General features: G+C 42.1%; 1 protein-coding gene across 1 annotated transcript; it reads right to left on the bottom strand.

Annotated features, from left to right (window-relative positions):
- Nucleotides 1-742: 742 nt before the first annotated feature.
- On the bottom strand, nt 743-19,372 carry LOC135450364 (uncharacterized). Its single transcript, XM_064718433.1, is given in 15 exon segments — nt 743-1,301; nt 1,554-2,055; nt 2,581-2,719; nt 3,198-3,313; nt 3,403-3,538; nt 4,709-4,814; nt 5,059-5,463; nt 8,936-9,079; nt 9,815-10,304; nt 11,403-11,514; nt 12,155-12,243; nt 13,701-13,839; nt 14,908-15,013; nt 15,214-15,543; nt 19,233-19,372. Coding segments are annotated over 14 exon segments (2,931 nt in total). The 5' UTR covers nt 15,525-15,543; nt 19,233-19,372; the 3' UTR covers nt 743-1,165.
- Nucleotides 19,373-19,600: the final 228 nt, after the last annotated feature.

Below are 19,600 nucleotides of genomic sequence, written 5' to 3'. Positions count from 1 at the left end.
TTTTCTGTGGCTAAAATTTATAGTGATTATTATACTGTAAAGAAGCTTAGTGAAGTGAGTTGGTATCTACAGAAAAGGTGGCTTTAGAAGCCAATAAGTTGATATAGACGGTATTTAAGTGTTGATATAGACAGTATTTAATTGATATAGACAGTATTTAAGTGTTGAGCCTCACTTTAAATTAATCCGTTCATATTTTCTGGTACCTCGGGGAGTTTTGTGCATGGGTGGTGCTTTAGGGTTTTGTCCTCCCCTCTTTTAGAGCAGCTAGTGTGTTCCTCTAGCATTACAGTGTTAGCACTGCATTACTGACTAACATCAGCACAGTTGTTTTTTCATCTCAGTAGCTGATGTTATGTGAGCCCTATAGATTTGTGACAGATGGGAGTAGACATCAAAGCAGTTTTGTGCATGCTCACCAAAGAAGGCAATCTAAAATGTTTTAAGGAGCTGGGTACTTACCTAGTGACTTGTTCTGTGCTTAGAACTAAGAGTTAAAGGTAAGTGAAAACAGGGTAACTGGACATACTCAACCATGAAGCTGTACCAGAGCAACTGATTTTCGCTGTTGAGACTACTCTACATAGAGGATACACTGAAATCCAGGTCAGAGACAGATCCTGCTGAGGATGCCAGGTAACAAATGCTTAACTTGACCTTGAAGTGTACCAAGCCACTAAGAATGGATGATTCTAAGTCATGGAAACAAGTAACAAAACACACAGATAGGAGCCGATTATATCCTATAAAATTTACAGCACTCCTCCCTTTATTTTGCAAAGGTTAGGCATAAAGTACACAAAGCTTTTTAACAGTTGTCTTCTGAAAGTTGCCTTGTAAATACCTTATGACAGCAGCAGTAATGTGGTAGAGCTGATAAGAAGACACTGAGTAGAATTTTGCCAGCAAAACACTGAGAGAGATCAGCTAAATAGATCAGAAATAAATCAGAGACAAGCTCAGAGATGTTCTCAAGTATAAAGTATTAATACAAATTAATGTATCAATACGAATTTCGTAAGGCTTTTTCTCCTTAATTGTAGTTTAAATTAAAAATATCTGCCCTTGAGCTAAGAGCAGACAGTAAAAGTCTGTTGTGTTTGAATTCTGAAACCAGCCAATTGCAGGCTGCAGCAGCTCTCTCTGGCTTGCAGTTGCCTCCCATTTAGTTGACAGGAAAGATGAGCCTCTTCCTCAGGGTGAAACTGGGCTGCGGCATCTGCTTCTTTGTGCCCCGCTCACAAGTTTTTCTGCTCACTTCTTGATTTACAGCTGTCAGGATGGTGAGAATATCTTCCCCTCTGCAAAGAAACAAGTACAGTTTGTGTTAGGCAGTTAACATCAGCAAAGCTCCTGTTTTTAATAGGCTTCAGAGCACTTCCCTAAATTGCTTTGAACAGTTTGCATGGTGCTGCTCTGTTCTACATCACTGTTTCCACTCTGAGCAAGTATTCCCACTTTGTATCATCTACCTCTGCATCTAAATCAAATTCTTGTCATCCAGAAGAAAAATTCAAGTGTTGCCAAAAATAATCTTTTGGAAACATAGGTACCGAGGACAGCTGTACTCCAAGCGCTGGCACAGTGCCTGTATGTACCAGGTTCCCTCCTTGGGACTTCTGTAGGAGACGTAATCCTGCAGGGTGGCCATGCCCAGGAGGAAGTCTGCCTCTGCAGGGATGCACTCGAGCTGAAGCCTCGCATCTTGCTCCACAGAAGAATCTTGCTCTCCAGAATCTGTTTCGATGGTCACACCTTGATGGAAAGCTTCACCTTGGCAGGCCTGAATAAAAAAAACTTTTGGTTTTCCAGCAAGTGAATTGCAATTCTGTGCAGTGAAAGAAGTGGTCAGTTCCCTGATAGGTACTTCCTGCCCATCAACACCATATATAATGCCTTTTTTCCCATGAGATAGGATACAGCAAACAAAACAGTCCTTGTCCTCATGGTCTGCACTCCGGAAGATGTTCACAGTCTCACGGATTTCTTGTGCAGTGAGATCTCTATATTCTTCTACTGTAAAATGAAGCTTGCTAAAGACATTCCTCAGAGCCGCTGGAAAGCAAAGAGAAGGGAAATTTGAGACATTTCATTATATGGAAGTTGGACTCTGCAACTGCAGATTCATTTCTAGATATAACTGGTCATCTGCTACATGACTACATGCATGTAGCTACATTCCTGGTCTGAAAATACTCTAGTAGTCTAATCACTAATCATATCTCTACTGTGTTCCTTTAACTGGCATTAAAAGGTTTTCTTGCATATTTCTGCATATTTTAGAATTAGTATGCATAAGGCTGATGCAAAGCTAGCCTAGCTTGTAAAGTCCAGGCTCAGGGTGTTGCTTAAGGTTTCAGTCACCTCACTAAAACTGCAAAATGCAAGTGAATTGTTCAGTGTCAGGCACTAATAAATTGATGAGTTGATTAGGACTTGTCAGCTCATTAAACCAAGCCAACTGAGCCACTACAACAAAAATAATCCTAGAAAGGGAAGACTGAAATTCAGACCTTGAGAAAGAGAAACAAGATTTCTATTTTTAAGGATTGGCAAACTCATCTTTAACATTCACTGTACCTGCATCCACGTCTGTCCCATTCCGATCTTTCATGTGTTTATGTTCCAGCACTCCTTCCCTAGCTTTTGCAAAATTGTGGTTATTCATGATCAGGCACACTCCACAGGGTCGGCTGGTCATTTTGTATGCTTCAAGCAGCTGAAAAGGAAGACTCCTGGTGAAGCTCCTACACTGTCCTCCAAGTGCTCCTTAGCTGCTGTGAGTGGCAGAGCAGGGTTCAGAGCCAGCTGGCTCCTCTCCAGGCAGCTCTCCCTCAAGAGCTTTGCTCCCAGGGCCTGGCAGTGCCCTGCCCCACTGCCTTTGGCACTCTGTGCAGGACCACCAAAGTCAGACTCAACCCACACAAGGTGCTCTGTTCACTCATGTCTTGGTGCCAAGCCAGCTCCTGGTATCATAAACTCAGCCTACCCTGCTATCCTTGCAGATGTTTCTGAAGTACAACACTGCAGCAGCTGTGCCTGTGACACAACTTCAGAATAAAGGATGCAGAGTTGTGCATTTTTCTTTTTCTAGATAGGGCTTTTAACAGTTGGTCTTAGAACAACTGTTCACTTCATGGAGGGGTGAGTTCTTCTAAGATAAAATCATGAAGTTTCTAAGAAATAAACTAACTTACCTGGGAAGGGTCATTAAAACTGCCAGGAGGACCAGGTGCTACAGATGACACCAGATGTCCCTCAGGGTATCCTGTGCTGCCCCTCTGTTCCTCTGTGATGAGCATCTCTTCCCGGCCTGCAAAGCATTCATGATCAGTGCTGTGCAACACCTATACATCACTTCAAGAATAACTATGGGGAAGAGGCTGGTTTGTTCTGTTTTACCAAACTGCTTTAATCCATCTTCAATTCTGTTCCACAGGCTGATGTTAATTTTTTCACAGAGACTCTTCAGCATACTTAGGTTGTCTTTCCCCAGAAGGCCCTTCTTCTCCATCTCAATGAGAATGTCAAGCATTGTCTGGGTAATCAGAAAGGCAGTTTGTTCTTAGGGCACCTCCATGCTGCCACTGGGAGCGAAGCTGCAGCATGTGCACCAAAGCTTTAATGTACTGACAGCACATGTGGCCCAGAGAGTCAACCCAGCTGAGTGGGAGCTCAGGTGAGACCTCAACTGAGCCAGTTAATCCTAGTTCAACAAAACCTACAACTATACTGTTAAGTACCAACATCTTCTCAAAACATACTCATTTCCTTTCTGTAGCTCAGAGGTGCCAAGATCTAATCAAGATCTAACCCAGGACATCTAACAGTGGTTATACAGGAATGTAACAATATTTTTAATGATTGCTTTCATTCGACTTTCAGTGGCTATTGTGCACTCAAGTGAAACAGAAGAATTACTGCAGTGACCATCTTAAGCACTGGCAAAAAGGGTTTTCTGTCCTTTGGGTCCCTTTTTGCTTCAGAGCAATCTCTACACCATCATGTGAGGTATAGAGATTGCTCTGAAGCAAAAGGGGATCCAAGGGACAGAAACTCATCAGTGAGTGGCAGAGCACAGTGGTCACCCCAAGAATTTACTAGAACAGTTCTCACAGTCTCCCCTCTAAGAAAAGAAGGAAAATCCTCAAAACTTTTATTAGACAAAACAAAGTACCAAGGAATCAGAACTGGGACAGGCTGGGACAACATAAAAGCACAGGATCTGCAAGGCTACTTGTAAATTCCAACTTATTTAACTTAGCCTTGAGAAGACTCTGCTGCTTAGATCTGTATTTTCGGCATTTAAAATAACATATAAAATAATATCCGCAGTGGATCACTTTCTATATTTGATAATGACTGAGAAAAAAAAAGTCTGTTGGCTAAGATAAGTAAATGTGCTTATCAGTTTTTTGTTTATTAAGGCCACTGAGTGTCCTAAGTTCCCTGTGATGCTTGGATGTGTTGGATGTGATGGCCTCTGTGCCTGGCACTCCTGGCATAGCTGGCTGTGACACTGCTGCAAAAGCTTTGCCTGACACCAGCACAAACAAGTCCCCCGTGCAACCAGGGGCACCCCTTTTCTTGTGTTTTCGTCTTAAGAGTGACACCATAAAGAAGAGTGAAGCTCATTCCCTCGTAAGCAACCCAACTGCCTCTATGAATTATAGTAATAATTTTTGAAAAGTATTACAGAGATACTTACAGTCTCACGGGTTAGCTTGCTTTTTGGCAAATCGTTGGCCAAAAGTAACTTGAAATACATCAGCTCATCTTCGATGACATCTTCATACAGCTGAAAGAGCAAGTATCTAGAAAAAGAAGTGGAGGGAGTTGTTTCATCGTGTTTCCAAGTACAACTCCGTACTATACACCGCTCCTCTTGTCTACTGTCCCCCCAGCACATATTCCCCTTTTTTCCCGTTTGAGATGGAGGACGCGAGGCCCAGGACCGCCTGAAGGGAAACCCTTCAGCCCGGCTGAGCGGAGGTGACGGCTGTCCCGGGCAGAACGAGGCGCGCAGCCGGGCCGGCCCAGCCCGGCGCCCTCACCCACCTGAAGGGCGGCACCCGCGCCCCGCCCGGCGCCCGCAGCTCCCTCTCCACCTGCTCCCGGCTGGAGCCCAGGTGGGCAACCAGGAGGTCGATCCGCCCGATGCGGTAGAGCAGCTCCCTGAGGAAGGCCAGGTCCCCCGGTTCCAGCAAGCCCTTCTCCTGCAGCGCTTCGAACAAGTCGTGAGGGGTCCAGACGGCTTCCAGCCTCCTCCAGGGGACGTGGTCCCGGCAGAGGAACTTCAGCGCCGCCAGCTCGGCCCCGGCCAGCTCGTCGCTGACCGCCAGCAGCCGCCCCCGGGGCAGCTCCATGGCCGCGCCGCAGCCGCGCAAGCCGAAGGGCGGAGCCCGACCCGGGGCGGTGCTTCCTTCTGGATTTAAACTTCCGGAGCGAAATACCTCACAGCTCCTTGGGGAACGGGGTGTATTGGGATCTCTCCGTTCCCAATTCCGCCTGTTCTAGAGCCCATTCTTGAGCAAACCGAACCGGCTAGTGCGGATGCAAAGGTGTCCCTCTGCCCGGGCGTTTCCTGCTGTCGCCTCTCGCTGGTTCCCAGGCTAAACAACTGCGATTTTAATACAAGGAGAAGGAAGCTTTTATAGCACCACTGATTCGCCTTCCTCCTTGCGAGCCTTCTGGGCTGCTGTGAGAAAAGGCAGCACCCTCCCTGCCGGCGTTCGGGCCCGAACGAACAGCCACCAGCCATGGAAAACAGCTCATTTTCCACCCGTCCCACATCTGCTCAGGACGCTTCTGCAACAGGAGCAGGCACTGCGCTGGTGAAGGGCCCTGGGATGCTGCACCACCTCCACTTCACCTTCTGGTGCAGCACCATGGATAGATGTATTTCACAACAGGAGGGGAGAGATTTTACCAACTGGAATTCCATCCTTTTAAAAACTCACTTAATGCTCACTTTGAGCCAGAGAGCAACCCTCAGCACATCACACTATACAATAAAGAACCAATGTTCTTTATCTTTGCTAAGCACTGATTTGAAACCAGCATCCCATTCCCAAAAATCCAGTAAAAAACACTTTAACAATATATTAAACAGAAATCTGTTCATTGTTATCCTAGAAATGCCTTATCAATGTTCAAACCCCTATGCAAGATATTTGGTTACTATATGCATGGTAAGTTGGGTCAAAGGTGGAAAGAATCCAAAAAGCAAGGCACTTTTCAACATCTTGCTATCTTGTTCTAAGGACATATGGATCCATCTTTGCACTCACATACCTGGACAAATCAGGCCTAAACACGAAGTGGCTACACATATAAAACTGACATGGAAGACTTAGGCCAAGCTCAGGAGATGTGTCCAGGATGACATGCCATGTGTGGCTGGCATCCACAAGAGCCAGCCATGTTTATGGCCTGAGGAGTTCCAGTGGCTGTCAATAACAGAACAGAGTGACAAGAAAAGACACACTTGCAGAAAGGACACACAGAATGAATGAATTCCCAAAGATCTCACTTATATTTCTTAGCACATTGCAAAGAAGTCATTGAAGATTAAACATGCTATTCTCTGTTCATAATTTGAAATAGCTCTAGTTGAAAAGAGGCAGGTATGAATAACTTCAGCGAGAATATGCCTACGTTTTTAGGGGTCAGAATAAAAAGGCTGAACACTCAACACTACTGGTAAACTGAAAGAATAGGTAACAAAATGTGAATGACTGGGCAAGGACTCGTGCCCCTGGACAGCATTATTTCTTCTTTAGCTAACAGCTCAACTCTTACAAGTGTTTTCCTTTTCAAATAGCACCACTCTGATCTTGCCTACTTTCAGTTTTTCTTTCCTATCAGACTTCTGGCCCCACTTTCTGGTGGCAGTGCTTCTGCTGTCTGAAAACAAAATAGAATTAAGTGCCAGGCTTTTAACTGGATTTGGCCTCCCAGCCATGAGCTGGTAGGAAAGAAAAGGCAAAGTAAAAACAAAGCTGAGGGCCTTCACAGAGAAAAAGTAATTGCCACTCACTGTTGTCTAGCTTGTACTAGAGAGAAAAAACAGTCAGGAAATTGCACAACCGACTTCCTTCTTACCTCTCAGCTCTGTGGGAGGGATACAAATATGTGCAAAAACCCACCAGCCACACTTTGCTCAGAATGCAAAACTCAAAATGTGTTTTCTCCTTGCCTGGTTGCTGCATGACCTACATATAAATTCACAGTATGGCTGTTCTGTGGTTCTTTAAAGGATTTTGATTGGGTTTTCTCTTCCTCCTAGTAGGTCTTCATCCACAAGTGATAATGGTATACTATGGAGGTAGCTGGATTTTAACAGGCAGAACAAAATACCAAATCACTTAATTTAAATCACTGGGTGTGACTGATCAGCACCCTCTATAGACCCCCCTCCCCCCTTCCAGTGAAGGACAGCTCAGAGGAGAAGGACAAAAAACCCCACACCATCTCAGGGAAGAACAGGTAATACGGAAAGTCTAATTTACCTCAACATCAGGATTGGAGAGTGACCTTAATTTTAGAGGAGACATTTGCATCTGTGAATCATCAGGTACCCCAAGACAATTAACAAGGAATAATTCCTTCTTGAGCAAGCCAGACCACCATGGAGGGTGTGGATAAGTGGCTGACCCCAACCCAACATAAAAGTATAAAACCTGGACAACTGATAAAACATTTAAAGTTTGAAAAGAACAATGGGCTTGAGCCGGCTTCCACCCACGTTCCACCATGACTGGGAATGTCCAGGTCATGACAGATAGCACACCTATGTAGCTGTCTTACCCTACCAAATCAAAATCCTGTGTATCCCCAAAGATACCAAATAATTAAATTTGATATCCAATTCTGTCTCATGTAGAATAGCTGAAAGAACTTGGTCTGAGTGTATTGAACTCTTACACAGAAATATGCGAAACAGAAATGCTGTAGATGTACAACTTCACTTCTGCAGCTGCTGCCACCTTCCAGCAAGTTTCTCATAGAGGAAGCAGTTACTGAATTGTCCTACTGGCATCAGCTGCCATTATCATGACAGTCCTGAACTTATTCTTTCCTACCATCTCTCCAGCTGCTGCCCCTTGGGGTGGCTGCCAACAAATACTCCAACAAGAACAAAATTACTTCTGTGGGGTAAAAGTGTTTGTCATGCTGACTGTCCCTCAGAAAGCTCATCCAAGAGAGAAACACACCGCAAACTGAGGTGATATAAAAACCAAGAGAATTTATTCAAACAGAAACATGATTACAGAACTTCTTTCCAGTATTCCACATTCATTCAAGACACTGTGCTCTGAGAACTCTGAGAAATAGCAAAGTGAGAACTTTTATTATTGAAAAACTTACACAGTTGGGCTGTTTATTCAAGCAGATGATTGACATAAACCAAATATTTAGACGAAAAGAACCAAACTAACATAATCATGGTGTTTTGATCCTTCTGGAGCAAGATGTTATTTTTCATGAACATTTGTAGCTTCCAAAGACAGACGATTCACCTCTGGGTAAGGCAGTTACAACCTAACACACGCTTGGGAATGCATCCAGCTTTCTGAATCTGTTTTTTTTTTGCAGATTTTAGGGACCTCACTCAGACACAAATGGGACTTTATTGACAATTCCAATAACTTTTACAGTACTACTTGGAAGTCATTTCTCACTTGAAACCCAGATTGAACATACTCCACTGCTTCTGCATGAAAAAAAGCATGATGATTTGTAGTTTTCCACATCCTTACCCGACTCTTACAGATCCAGGTATTGGAAGACTGATTCAATATGGAATTTGAAAAATTTAGGTCCTATGCCTCCGTAAAGGGCTAGGGCTACTACATAGATCCAGATAATTTCTCATGTAAGTTCACTTCTCTGTCAAAGCCCAGATGTCATTCCTAACCGAGTGTATTCTTACTTGTCTGCTTTTCATTGTGGAACTTCAAAGATCAATAGCTTCAGTAGTGTCGATGTTATCTTTGGCATTTGCTTAAATCCTTTCATGTCTTTTGTTGCCACTTCATGGTTCACTTTTGTCAGGATGGTTGTGAGATCCACGCGCCTTGAACAAAAATGAAGAGAAGTTACACTGAGACACATGGTACTTGCAGCTCAGCCAAGATGGTGATGTGTGTTTGCCCCACGAAAGGGGTATGCCAGGGAAGGCTGGTATCTTCCTCACCCTATTGCCACTGAAATTGCACACTCCATTGAATAACCACAGAATTCAGTGTGTTTGGGGGAAATAAAAGCAACCTCCATCTAGCATTGCTCTGGTTACAGCCAGAAGAGGTCGCCAAGATGAAATAAACCTACACATTCTCCATCTCCTGGATGCCATGAGAAAATGATATCTGAAGGGAAATTCTATTTTCTAAATGAAGTTTATGAAGGGATGGGTGGGAGGCAACAATGAAAATTATGCCTGCACAGCACTGGGGGGTTTTGTCTGTGTAATCACTCAACAAATTCACCTCTAGTCAGGTATCACCGGAAGAAAAAAAAATTCTCAGTCAAAAAATGTTAAAAAACACACATACACACGCTTGTTTGTGTGTAACGTTGCAGCATTACAACCCTGGTTTGGTCGCAGGAAAACCAGGGGAAGTCACTTATACTTTGGCTTATCTGTAGAAGACTGACCATGCCCAATTTCAAAATAAATACTGTTCTCCACTGTCCTGAATGGCAAAAGCATTAATTGCACAAATGCAAACCACTGTGTTTCAGCACAGCATGCTTAAAGTATGCACATCTGCAATACTCTAAATGTACAAGAATTAGAAATAGTACTTACTGTGGGCAGAGCAACTTCATGTTCTCACAGAGGGATTGAATGTAAACACTGCCAGTATTAGGACTGCGGTAGCACAGATAGTCCTCCACTGTAGCCATGCCAATCAGAAAATCAGCCCTATCAGGAATGGAAGTCGAAGGTCTAGCATCCACCTCAAGATGTCCACAAGAGTCTGATTCTACTGCAACAGATGGATGACGTTCAGAGCCTTGGCAAGCCTGGATAATGAACACCTTGGGTTTGCCAGCAAGAGAAGGACAATTAGTTCCAGTGAAGCGGGAGACTAAAGCTTCAATATTTACACACTCATCATCAACACCTTTTATTTTGTCTTTTTCACCATGGGAGAAAATGAAGCAAACAAAACAGTCCATATTTCTATGATCTTTCTTGCTGTATTCTTCAACTGTGTCATATATTTCTTTTCCTTCTAGATCCATGTATTCAACTGTCTCAAACTGAAGCCACTTAAAGACCCTCTTCACAGCCTCTGGGGAAAAAGTCAGAAGGAACTTGTTAAACATACACAGTGACAAGGAAGATGCTGAAACATCAGTGTCTTTGTAGTAGATCAGATACTAGCAGAACTGTTCAGATCCCATCAGTAAAATCACCTGACTGGCTCTTAGCCTGCCAAATCCTATTAGAAAAACCCAAATGCCTAACTTGCCTAATTTTATTTTTTTTAAACACAACTGGGTTAAGTATCATGCTGTCTAACACAAAAACAGATTTTAGATTCTATGTTGTATTGGTACAAATTAGTGAAGTTTACTGTGTTAACCCAAGCTTTAACTATGCATTGCATAGTAGTCTCAGATGCCTAAGAACAACACTTGGCAAGTTGAAAGAAGTGCCACCTCTTTCGAATGACAAATCCTGCCACTCTTAAATGAAGTAGGTCCCTCATTCTGTGCGAGTGGTTGATGCAGCAAGAAGGGAATCAGAGTAGCCTGCTCACAAATGCTAGGAAGACTTTTCAGCAAATGGTGGCCTAATTGTTGTATGGGCAGAGAGGAAGTACCTGGGAAGAAAGCACCTTGTAAATGGCTGGATGGAGTTAAAATATCTGTGACGTGTCCTTTCAGGAACCTGACTTTACTTTTTTATTCTTGTTTATCTTAAGAGTGATTGCAGAAAGACAGGCTTTAAGGAAAGTTACAGAGCATTTATTTGAGCACTTGAATCTTAAAAGTGATTGCAGAAAGACAGGCTTTAAGGAAAGTTACAGAGCATTTATTTGAGCACTGAAGAGAAATTGAGGACTTAAAATATTTTTCTAAGCTAAGAACTGAAAACAATCAAGAACTGGAAAGATGGAATAATAATCACTTTTTCTCTAGTTGTACATAAAACAAATTAAGACAATACATTTTTCCTAGAACAAAAAGTAGATCCTTCTTTAAGCCATCAGCTAAATGCTGGAAATTATATATTTCCATTTGATACCATGACTGTCAGTCCAGTCTCTGGAAGCCAAAGAGTACCATGGACATGATTCTTCTTCACAGCAAAGATTAGATTATTGTTTTTGAGAATTATCAGAGGAAAAAACCCAAACCAGTAATTGAATTTAAAAAGTACTTACCTCCATCTTGCAATGTTCCCTCTCTATTGTGATGTGGATTTTTAAAAATGTGGTTGTTAATAATTAAGCAGTAACCATGGGGGTTATTTTTCATCTTATATATTTTCCCATACTGCAGAAACAAAACAAACAAACAAAAAACAGGTAGGAAAGCAAAGCCAGACATTCAAAAGAAAAATACACTATATACAGATTGCTGGTCCATCATTATCTAAGCACAAAAGAAAATCACAAAGACTAAGAAACAAAAAAGGAAAAGCCTAAGGGTACAATTTAGCTACAGAGGACAGAAATCTGCATTGTCTCCCTGAACCCCTTCTCCTCTGTCTCTTCGGTCAGGATATGATTTTGACATGGGATAAAGGATCCAGAAACACAAATTTGCATATGCATTGGAAAAGTTCCTGCACCCCACCATTTCCTCTGAGGGTCCTTGTGCAATTCCAGTGAGGTAGGGGGTTCTGCTATTCCCTTCACATCTGTTCAGGAGTATCCTGGCCAGGACTTTAATGTCCCAGCTCCATTATCATTAAGATTGTTTTCTTCACTCAACTGTTTGTTCATATCTTGCTTAAAAGGTTGCTGACAATCAGGTCCCCACAAAGAAGGCTCGGTCTTGTCTGGAAAATAAGAATTGTTCCAAAGCCTACCCCTCCATCTTGGCTGTTCCACCTGCTTAGTGTTATGAATTTATGTTCCCTCTCCCAGGAGATGGATAAATACTTTAAAGGTACTCTTGAGGCATTTCTCACCTGTTTTGCTGCCTCCCCCTCTGCTCCTTGTTCCTCTGGAAACACAGACACAGACACAGGATAGCGGACTTCTTCCCTAGAATACTTTGCTAAGAAGGAGAAGATAAACAAACATTTCAAAACCACAAGGATAAATCTTCCACTGTGCATATTTCAACACTCAAAAAGCCAGAACAAGGAGTGAGGTGCAGGGAGTTTTCACAGCTGTGAGACACCAGCATTTTGTAGAGCTGGGCCAAGCTTGGCTCCAGTTTCCCAGACTACTGGTTGTTATAGAAGCCATGCAGGGCTGTGCTCCGTTGTTTCTCTGCTCCTCTGCTCTTTTACTGGTGGCAAGATACAGATAATGAAAGGTTAACTGTGAATGGTCATCCCAGGCAAGAGTCATCCCAGGCAAGCCATTCACCAGCCTCTCAACTGTGGGATATAGAAGTGAAAGAGGAGACCCATTTCTGTACAATAGTAAAAAATGCTGGTCCATTTACTTCTGAGGCTACTGTCCCTTCTCCAGAGAACTTTACTGTGTGAGTGGATGCTAGGATGCAAAATACCAGCATAATGAAAGATCTCCTCAGAGCACTTCTCTGAATACAAATTTCTGAAAAAAGTAAAGAAATCATCAAATCCACGACTCTAACCAAGGACACAAAATCACAGTACTCATTTTACAAGTCACAAAAACGAGTTTAAATTAAATTTAATTGTCAGGGCTCTACAAAACATGCTTTTTTTAATTCTACTTATCAAGAGGAAAAGATAATAGCGATACTGCTAGAGAGCTATTCCCCAACACAGAACTTGCTTGGCAATGGCCTACCTTAGCAATTATCTTCTGCTCTTTTAGAGACACCAGCAGAGCAGAGCAGCACAAAGACATGCAGGGAGCACTGCTGGGTAGCTCTGTAGGGTACTGCATGGATTGTTTAAATGTTTCTGAGGAAACTCACGACCTGAGTCCTTCAGAAGGAAGTTGCTATTGAGTGAGACATCCTGTTTCCCAAAGAACACCCAGCTGTGGTACCAGAAAGCACCACCTCAGCTGCAGCAGCCAGGATATACATCTAGTCCTTGAAATTTCCCATCTGGTTACAGAAAGTTACACTTTAGCCAAGTGACTGGTTTTCGGGGACTTCACTTTGACTGAGAGCAAAGGGCCTGGATGACAGGAGATAGTGCTGACAATCTCCCAACACAAGTTTCCCTAAGTCATCTGGCACTTCCTGTCTCTTGCAGTGACTCGGAAGTTATGCTGGTCCAAAACCAGCACTTTTTCCTGAACAGATAAATTGCATTTAAGGCAAAGAGAAGGCAGAAGAAGGCCGTTTACAAGGGACAGAACATACTTCAAGGATAGATACAAAAATCCATGATGGGATAATGAAGTAGCAGAAAACTTCAGAAATCAGAGTCCTCCAGAGCCATTCTGCCTGACCTAGGGTACCATAAGGTCTCTTCCTTTTTACTGGACTTCTAAGCTGCCAAGGATGAAGGTATAAAACCCGCAAAAGGCCCCAGATCTGTTCTTAAACAGCTTAAATAAATTTACCTCTTTTTTTTTCTTCATAGGCATCAATTTTTTTCTTTAAGTCAGCTCTAAATCCCTGAAATATATCTTTCAGCACTGTCAGGTTATCTTCCTCAATTATCCCATTTATTTCCATTTCCATAAAGACCTGCAACATTGACTGGTAAAACAAAAACACATGAACCAAACTCATCCAGTGACCTTTGATAACCACAGTATCAGGCAGCTCTGCAACAGGGCAGAAGACAACATCCTCATTCCCAGAGACTTCTGCAGCAGGGCAGAAGACAACATCCTCATTCCCAGGGACCAGCTAAAGACCTATTACTTTTTCCTCCAAAACTCATTAAAGCAAGGATCAAGATGCAATGCAACCGAATAAACCCATCGTCACTAAGGTTAAAGCAGGACAATTAGAAATTGCCTATAACTAGGCTATCCTGCTTTTTTTCAGCAGTACAAAGCACTGATGAGGATAACATAACATCCTGTTGTGCCTTTGTGTTCTGATGAAGTGCTGCTAAATTCTTTAGCTATGCCATTTTCCATCACAGGAAAGTTGTTCGGTACTAATTTTGTTTATTAAAGCTCCATTGTCCACCAAGTTGGAGGTAAATCTGCTAATTTTCCTCTAAGTGCCACAATACAAATAGGACTTTCAAGAAAGGTTCTTAATAACACCAAGCATTTTTATAACACAGCTCATTACAAATATTAAACTAGCTCACTCAACCTCTTACTACTTTTGGGGAAACTTAACAGTATGTTGTTACTCCAAATTATAATAAATAAGAAAATATACCCATTGACACATAAAAATTTGTGACTCAACTCACATTAGAACTTGATTTTCTGTCTCCAAAACATTGTTTTTCCTTTAGTGAACATCACTCTTTTTAGGTTTAGCATATTTCTTATAAAGACATTTGTCTTATAAATGCCAAGCAAAGATTAAAAGAAGAGCATGATGGATTTTGCAAGAAGATATGATTAAAGAGACAGCTGGTGGAGAAAAAATAGAATCAGGAGAGAAAAAAAGGCAAAGATACAATGCAAAAAATAAGGAACCATTCTTTCACACAGCAGTTATTAGCTAACATCACAATTTTTTCAAACCAGATTTTCATTAGAGCAGACTTTCTCTTTCTTTCCCTTTCCTCCCTTCTTACAAGAACTAGAGGACTCTGAACTAGCCTTGCAAAAAACTTCTCAAGACTACTTTTCATACAGCATTTTCCTGGAGCTTGCTCTTTAGTAGTGGTCCTCGGAGCAGGAACTTCACTTTTTGGACATTTTCTGAAGTCAAATCCTCTGCAATTTCATACAGCAGTTGCCTGGCAATAAACAATAGAGAGACCTTCAAGAAAGAAGTAAACACCACAATTAAACATTTGAACTGCAAAATGTAAAACTCACAATGGCAGGAATTCGTGTGTAATAAACACAGTTATGCTGGGATATTCACAAGACAAAAGTGCAGAGAGAAGAGACAGTTGACACTGAACTGTTGTAATGTGCATGCTGCCGTGCCTACCTGTAATCTGACACGTGTGCCCTGCCCGGGAGCCGCAGCTCCCTCTCCATCTCCTCCCGGCTGGAGCCCAGGTGGGCAGACAGGAGGTCGATCCGACGGATCCGGTAGAGCAGCTCCTTCAGGAAGAACAGGTTCCCTGCCTCAATCATGTCTCTCTCCTGCAGAACTTCGAAGAAGGCCTTGGGCTCACGGATGGTTTCCAGCGTCCCCTTGGCGACATAGTCCAGGCTGAGGAATTTAAGAGCTGACAGTTCATCTGTCACCAAAGCCTCAGAAACTTCAAAAAGCAGTTTGCGGAACTCCGTACTCATTTCACATCAGGATTTGGATCTAAACACAAACAGCAGTTGATTTAATTTGTCAGTAAGTAAGTGCAACAACATGATTTATGTAACAGGTATCACATCACGTACAATAGCCCAAAATGAATACATGCAGTCAGAAGTATTTCCATAGAGAGGGGCTGTCTTGCTATCATAGCTTTGATGCTTAACTCCTTCAGTTCTCTGGACTTTACAAAGGATATTGAAACCTCTGTACTAAGTGACATTAGCAGAGAAAGTCATAGATTATTCTTGCTTCCTATGGTGTGTCTAGACAGTGGGGAGTACCAATGTATAGGATGTAAAAGCCTGGCAGGCTGCTGCTGGTTTTCTTCGGGTTTGAGGTTTTTGAAGTTTGCTATCATTTGGGAGAAACAGCCACTTGCCAGTCTGAAATATAGACTATGTAATAAATGAGACTGCCAAATTTTACACCATAACAGAACTGAGAGTCCACATAAGTATAGTTACTCTAAGCTATCTGGCTTCTCCTTTCTTTTCATACTGCTTCTGGCCAGCTTACCCAAAGCACCTCTTCCTGGTTTGGTTTATCTGCATCAAGTAAACTCAGTTCCCAGCTCTCAATGAATTTGTAATATTAAAAGCAAATACAGATCATGTCATCCCTTTTACAAAGGCCCATGAAGAATTCTTATCAAACTAGCTGTTTCACTGAGCATAGAATATCACCTCCCTTCTCCTCCACTTTCTCCATCAGCTTTAGAAATAATTAGCTTGGCTTATGGATTCAACTTTTGAGCACAAGAGGAAGTTAGAAAATTCCAAGCCTTCCAGCTATCCCCTCTGACACTGAAGGGACCTAGCTCTGCTGACACCATGGGTATGTTGGTGTCTGTTACAAACTCTTTTCAAACTGAACAAAGACACTGGACATGTGTCAGGAAGTCTCATTTTTTGACTGTACCATCTTCTTAACTGCAGCAACCAGCCCAGCCTGATATTTAAATTCAAAAGGTATTGGCTAACCTGCCCTTAAATTTATACAATACACTCCCACAAGAGGGGAGGCTAACAAGCCCTTAATTTTGCACAGTACACTTCACAAATCCCACAACAAACTCCTCAAAAGGTGCTGGCTCCTGAGCCACAAAAATCTCCACAAGCTCCTCCCCCCCACAACAAACTTCAAAATAGGATATGGGGTAAAAGATTATAGCTGTGAAAGCCAAGAAAGAGAAGAAAGCAAAGAATATCCCCAGTCCTTAGATTCTGTGTTGATGCTGCCAAATGGATAGTCTGGAGATGGAGAGAGTACAGAGAGGGCATAAAGGAGGGCAGGGCTGTGTGCCCAATCTGCCCAGTCCGTGTCCTGCTGGAGTTACCCTGGTGCATGGCCATTATCTAAATTAGACTCATGTGTTTTGTTCACGTGTGCACTGACACCTTTTCCCCAGAAGGGAGCTGGGCTGGGGATGGAGCACAAATCTCAGGGTGGAGCAGGGAGCTGGCTCAGCCCAGTGCTGCCCCACTGCCTCAGGACCCTCTCCCCTGATCACACCTCTCCTGCAGCAATGCTCAGCATGCTTGAGACAAATCAGCCTACAGCTGGCACTTAACAACCTGTCTCCTCTTCCTTCTAGTAGGATACCCATTTGCCACTTTACTTTCTCTGCCCAAGGTGTCAGACGCCTGGGAATCTCTGAAGAGAAACTATATAAATGCATTCAGAACAGGTCTCTTGTCTTACAGACACTGGCAATGGGAGACAGAAAAGGCAACAATGACAAAAGAAAATTTCCTACTCCTGCACTACTGGAATACTGCAATCCTTTTTACTTACTGCTACTGCAGATCTTTCAGTAACTACCCCAAGGCAGTCCAGCTGACTAACTGGAAATAATAATTAGCAAACAATTGTATTCTGCTCTCCTCCAAGGACCACTCAAGAGCAAAGGAGCTTTTTGTAGCAAGCCCTTGGTCAGTGTTGTGTGGGTTAGCAAGAGTGAATGTACAAGTGAATCTAGTAAATGTATAACTGAATCTTAAACCTTTGCATTTCAAGTAAACTGATAAACAGTGAAACACGTTGTGACACAGCACGTCCAATTTGTGTTCTGCCCCAAAATACTGTTTTCTTTAAATCCACTCAAACCAAACTTTTAAACAGGCAAGAATCCATGTCCTTCAGCCCATATAAGCCAGTAGTATCTTAATGTGCTTAACCTCAATGATTACTTGACTTTATATTTCTATAACTACAAAGGAAAGAATAATATTTTCTTGGGAGGTAGTTATGAAGTTATCTTCTTTCTCACATAAATCATGCCTTTCATTTATGATACAAGAGATATTGCTTATAGAAGCAAATCTTTCTTGTAAAGAGAATTTTCATTTTATTTCTCAAAGGCTGTAAGTTTCAAACCCATCAAGTTATTGCAGTTAGAACAGATGTGCCACCTATATGTTACATTAAAGTCTGTCTGTAATTACAGGGAGCACAATTAAAACAATATTTAAGTGCCACTGTCTTTTTCTCCAGTTTGCTAACTTAAAGGCACAACTGATACCAGTAAAAATAATATTAATTGTAGTAGTAATTTTAAATCACTTACATGGGAGAACAACTCTGAACAAAGTGAGACAGCCAATCTCTAAAGTTCCAGGAAAAGTCTGCCTTTTTTACAATACAGTATTATCACATGACTTCCAAGAAATATGTTACAATAACATAGATAAAATGCTAAAAAAGGAATAAAATGCTAATAAAGCAGGCGATCCCTACTTCAGCTACTTCCATTTTCAGAAAACTGATTATTTCAGAATTTGTGAGAAAAAAATAGTAAACAAGCCATGAAGTAATCAGGTTCTGCTCTTGTTTTACGGCCACAACTAAGCAGCATACCTAGTGCTTTCTAGCATAAGCACAGCTCAGCACTTCTGCTTTCATACACAAATCCTAATTAATAACCAGAGACGGCTGAATCTACATATTATCATTTAAAATATCTCAATCCCACTTCTCTGCTATACCACAAGATCTGTCATGACTTACCCCCTTTCTCTGAAGTCCCTCTCCAACTCACTCCAGTTTATTTTTAACAGGAAGATATTTTTTAAATTTAAAATAAACCCAACTATTAGCACCAAATTCAGTAACAGCACTCAGTAAATGCAGGGAAATCGACAACTGAACAGTCTTCTGAAATTATTTATGCAATATACTTCCCCATTTAGAGGAGAATTTGAACATAATTAACTTCTTACATCTTCACTCTCTTTAAAGTAAAGAATTCAGCCTTCAATGAAAAGACTTCCAGCATGCAAGTCGCTGAAATCTTCCATGAAGCAGGAAATGAAACAGCACAAAGTATGGCTACCAAGACTCAGTAGACCCTCACAGCAGAATTATGAAGTGAGTTAGGAGTGCTGAAATTTGTTAAAATTTTGCAATGAAAACAGTCATTCATGGATTTCAACCTATCTATCTTTACAAACTCAAAACTATACCGCATCCGTTGATAGAATGAGGTGTATAAATTCCTTCCAAAAGGCACACCCTAGAAACAGATCAGAAAACCTTGTTTCGCAGGCAGGAATTGCTCCACCATCCAAAGGCTGGGAACAGCACAGAGGAACACCACAAGTACTTTTTCATCTTCAGGTCCAAAATGTTTTTCTCCATGCCATTCCAAGTCTCAGCATCTCTTTCCCTCCATAATTTCTTCTGTGTCTTACCTGAACCAGGACTTCAGTTGCAGTCTGAAAGAGCACCCGTGCCGTGATATGCACTATGACGGACAGATAATGGCTTCTCCTCAGTCAGCAGCTTGAAGTTCCACCCCTTTTGGCACTATTAGTTTCACTTTTGATTTCTTCCTCTCGGCCTCCCTGGAAAAGTTAGTGTCCTTTTGTTTAATTAGTCTCTCTCATTTCCCTCAGCTCCCCTGCACTCTGGTTTCCTCCAGAACTGTCTCAGTGACCCAATCTTTTCCTTGTACAGCCTGCCAAAACTTCATCTCCCTAGAAAGGGTGATCTTGAGGAAGAAAAACTGCTGCAGCTCCTGCCTGCTCAGCAACTGGAACAACTATCACCTGCCCTGGCA

The sequence above is a fragment of the Zonotrichia leucophrys genome, chromosome 7 (genome assembly GCF_028769735.1).
Source record: "Zonotrichia leucophrys gambelii isolate GWCS_2022_RI chromosome 7, RI_Zleu_2.0, whole genome shotgun sequence".
Lineage (NCBI taxonomy): Eukaryota > Metazoa > Chordata > Aves > Passeriformes > Passerellidae > Zonotrichia > Zonotrichia leucophrys.
Note: the sequence above shows the minus strand (reverse complement) of the source record. Positions and strands in the feature narration are given on the sequence as shown.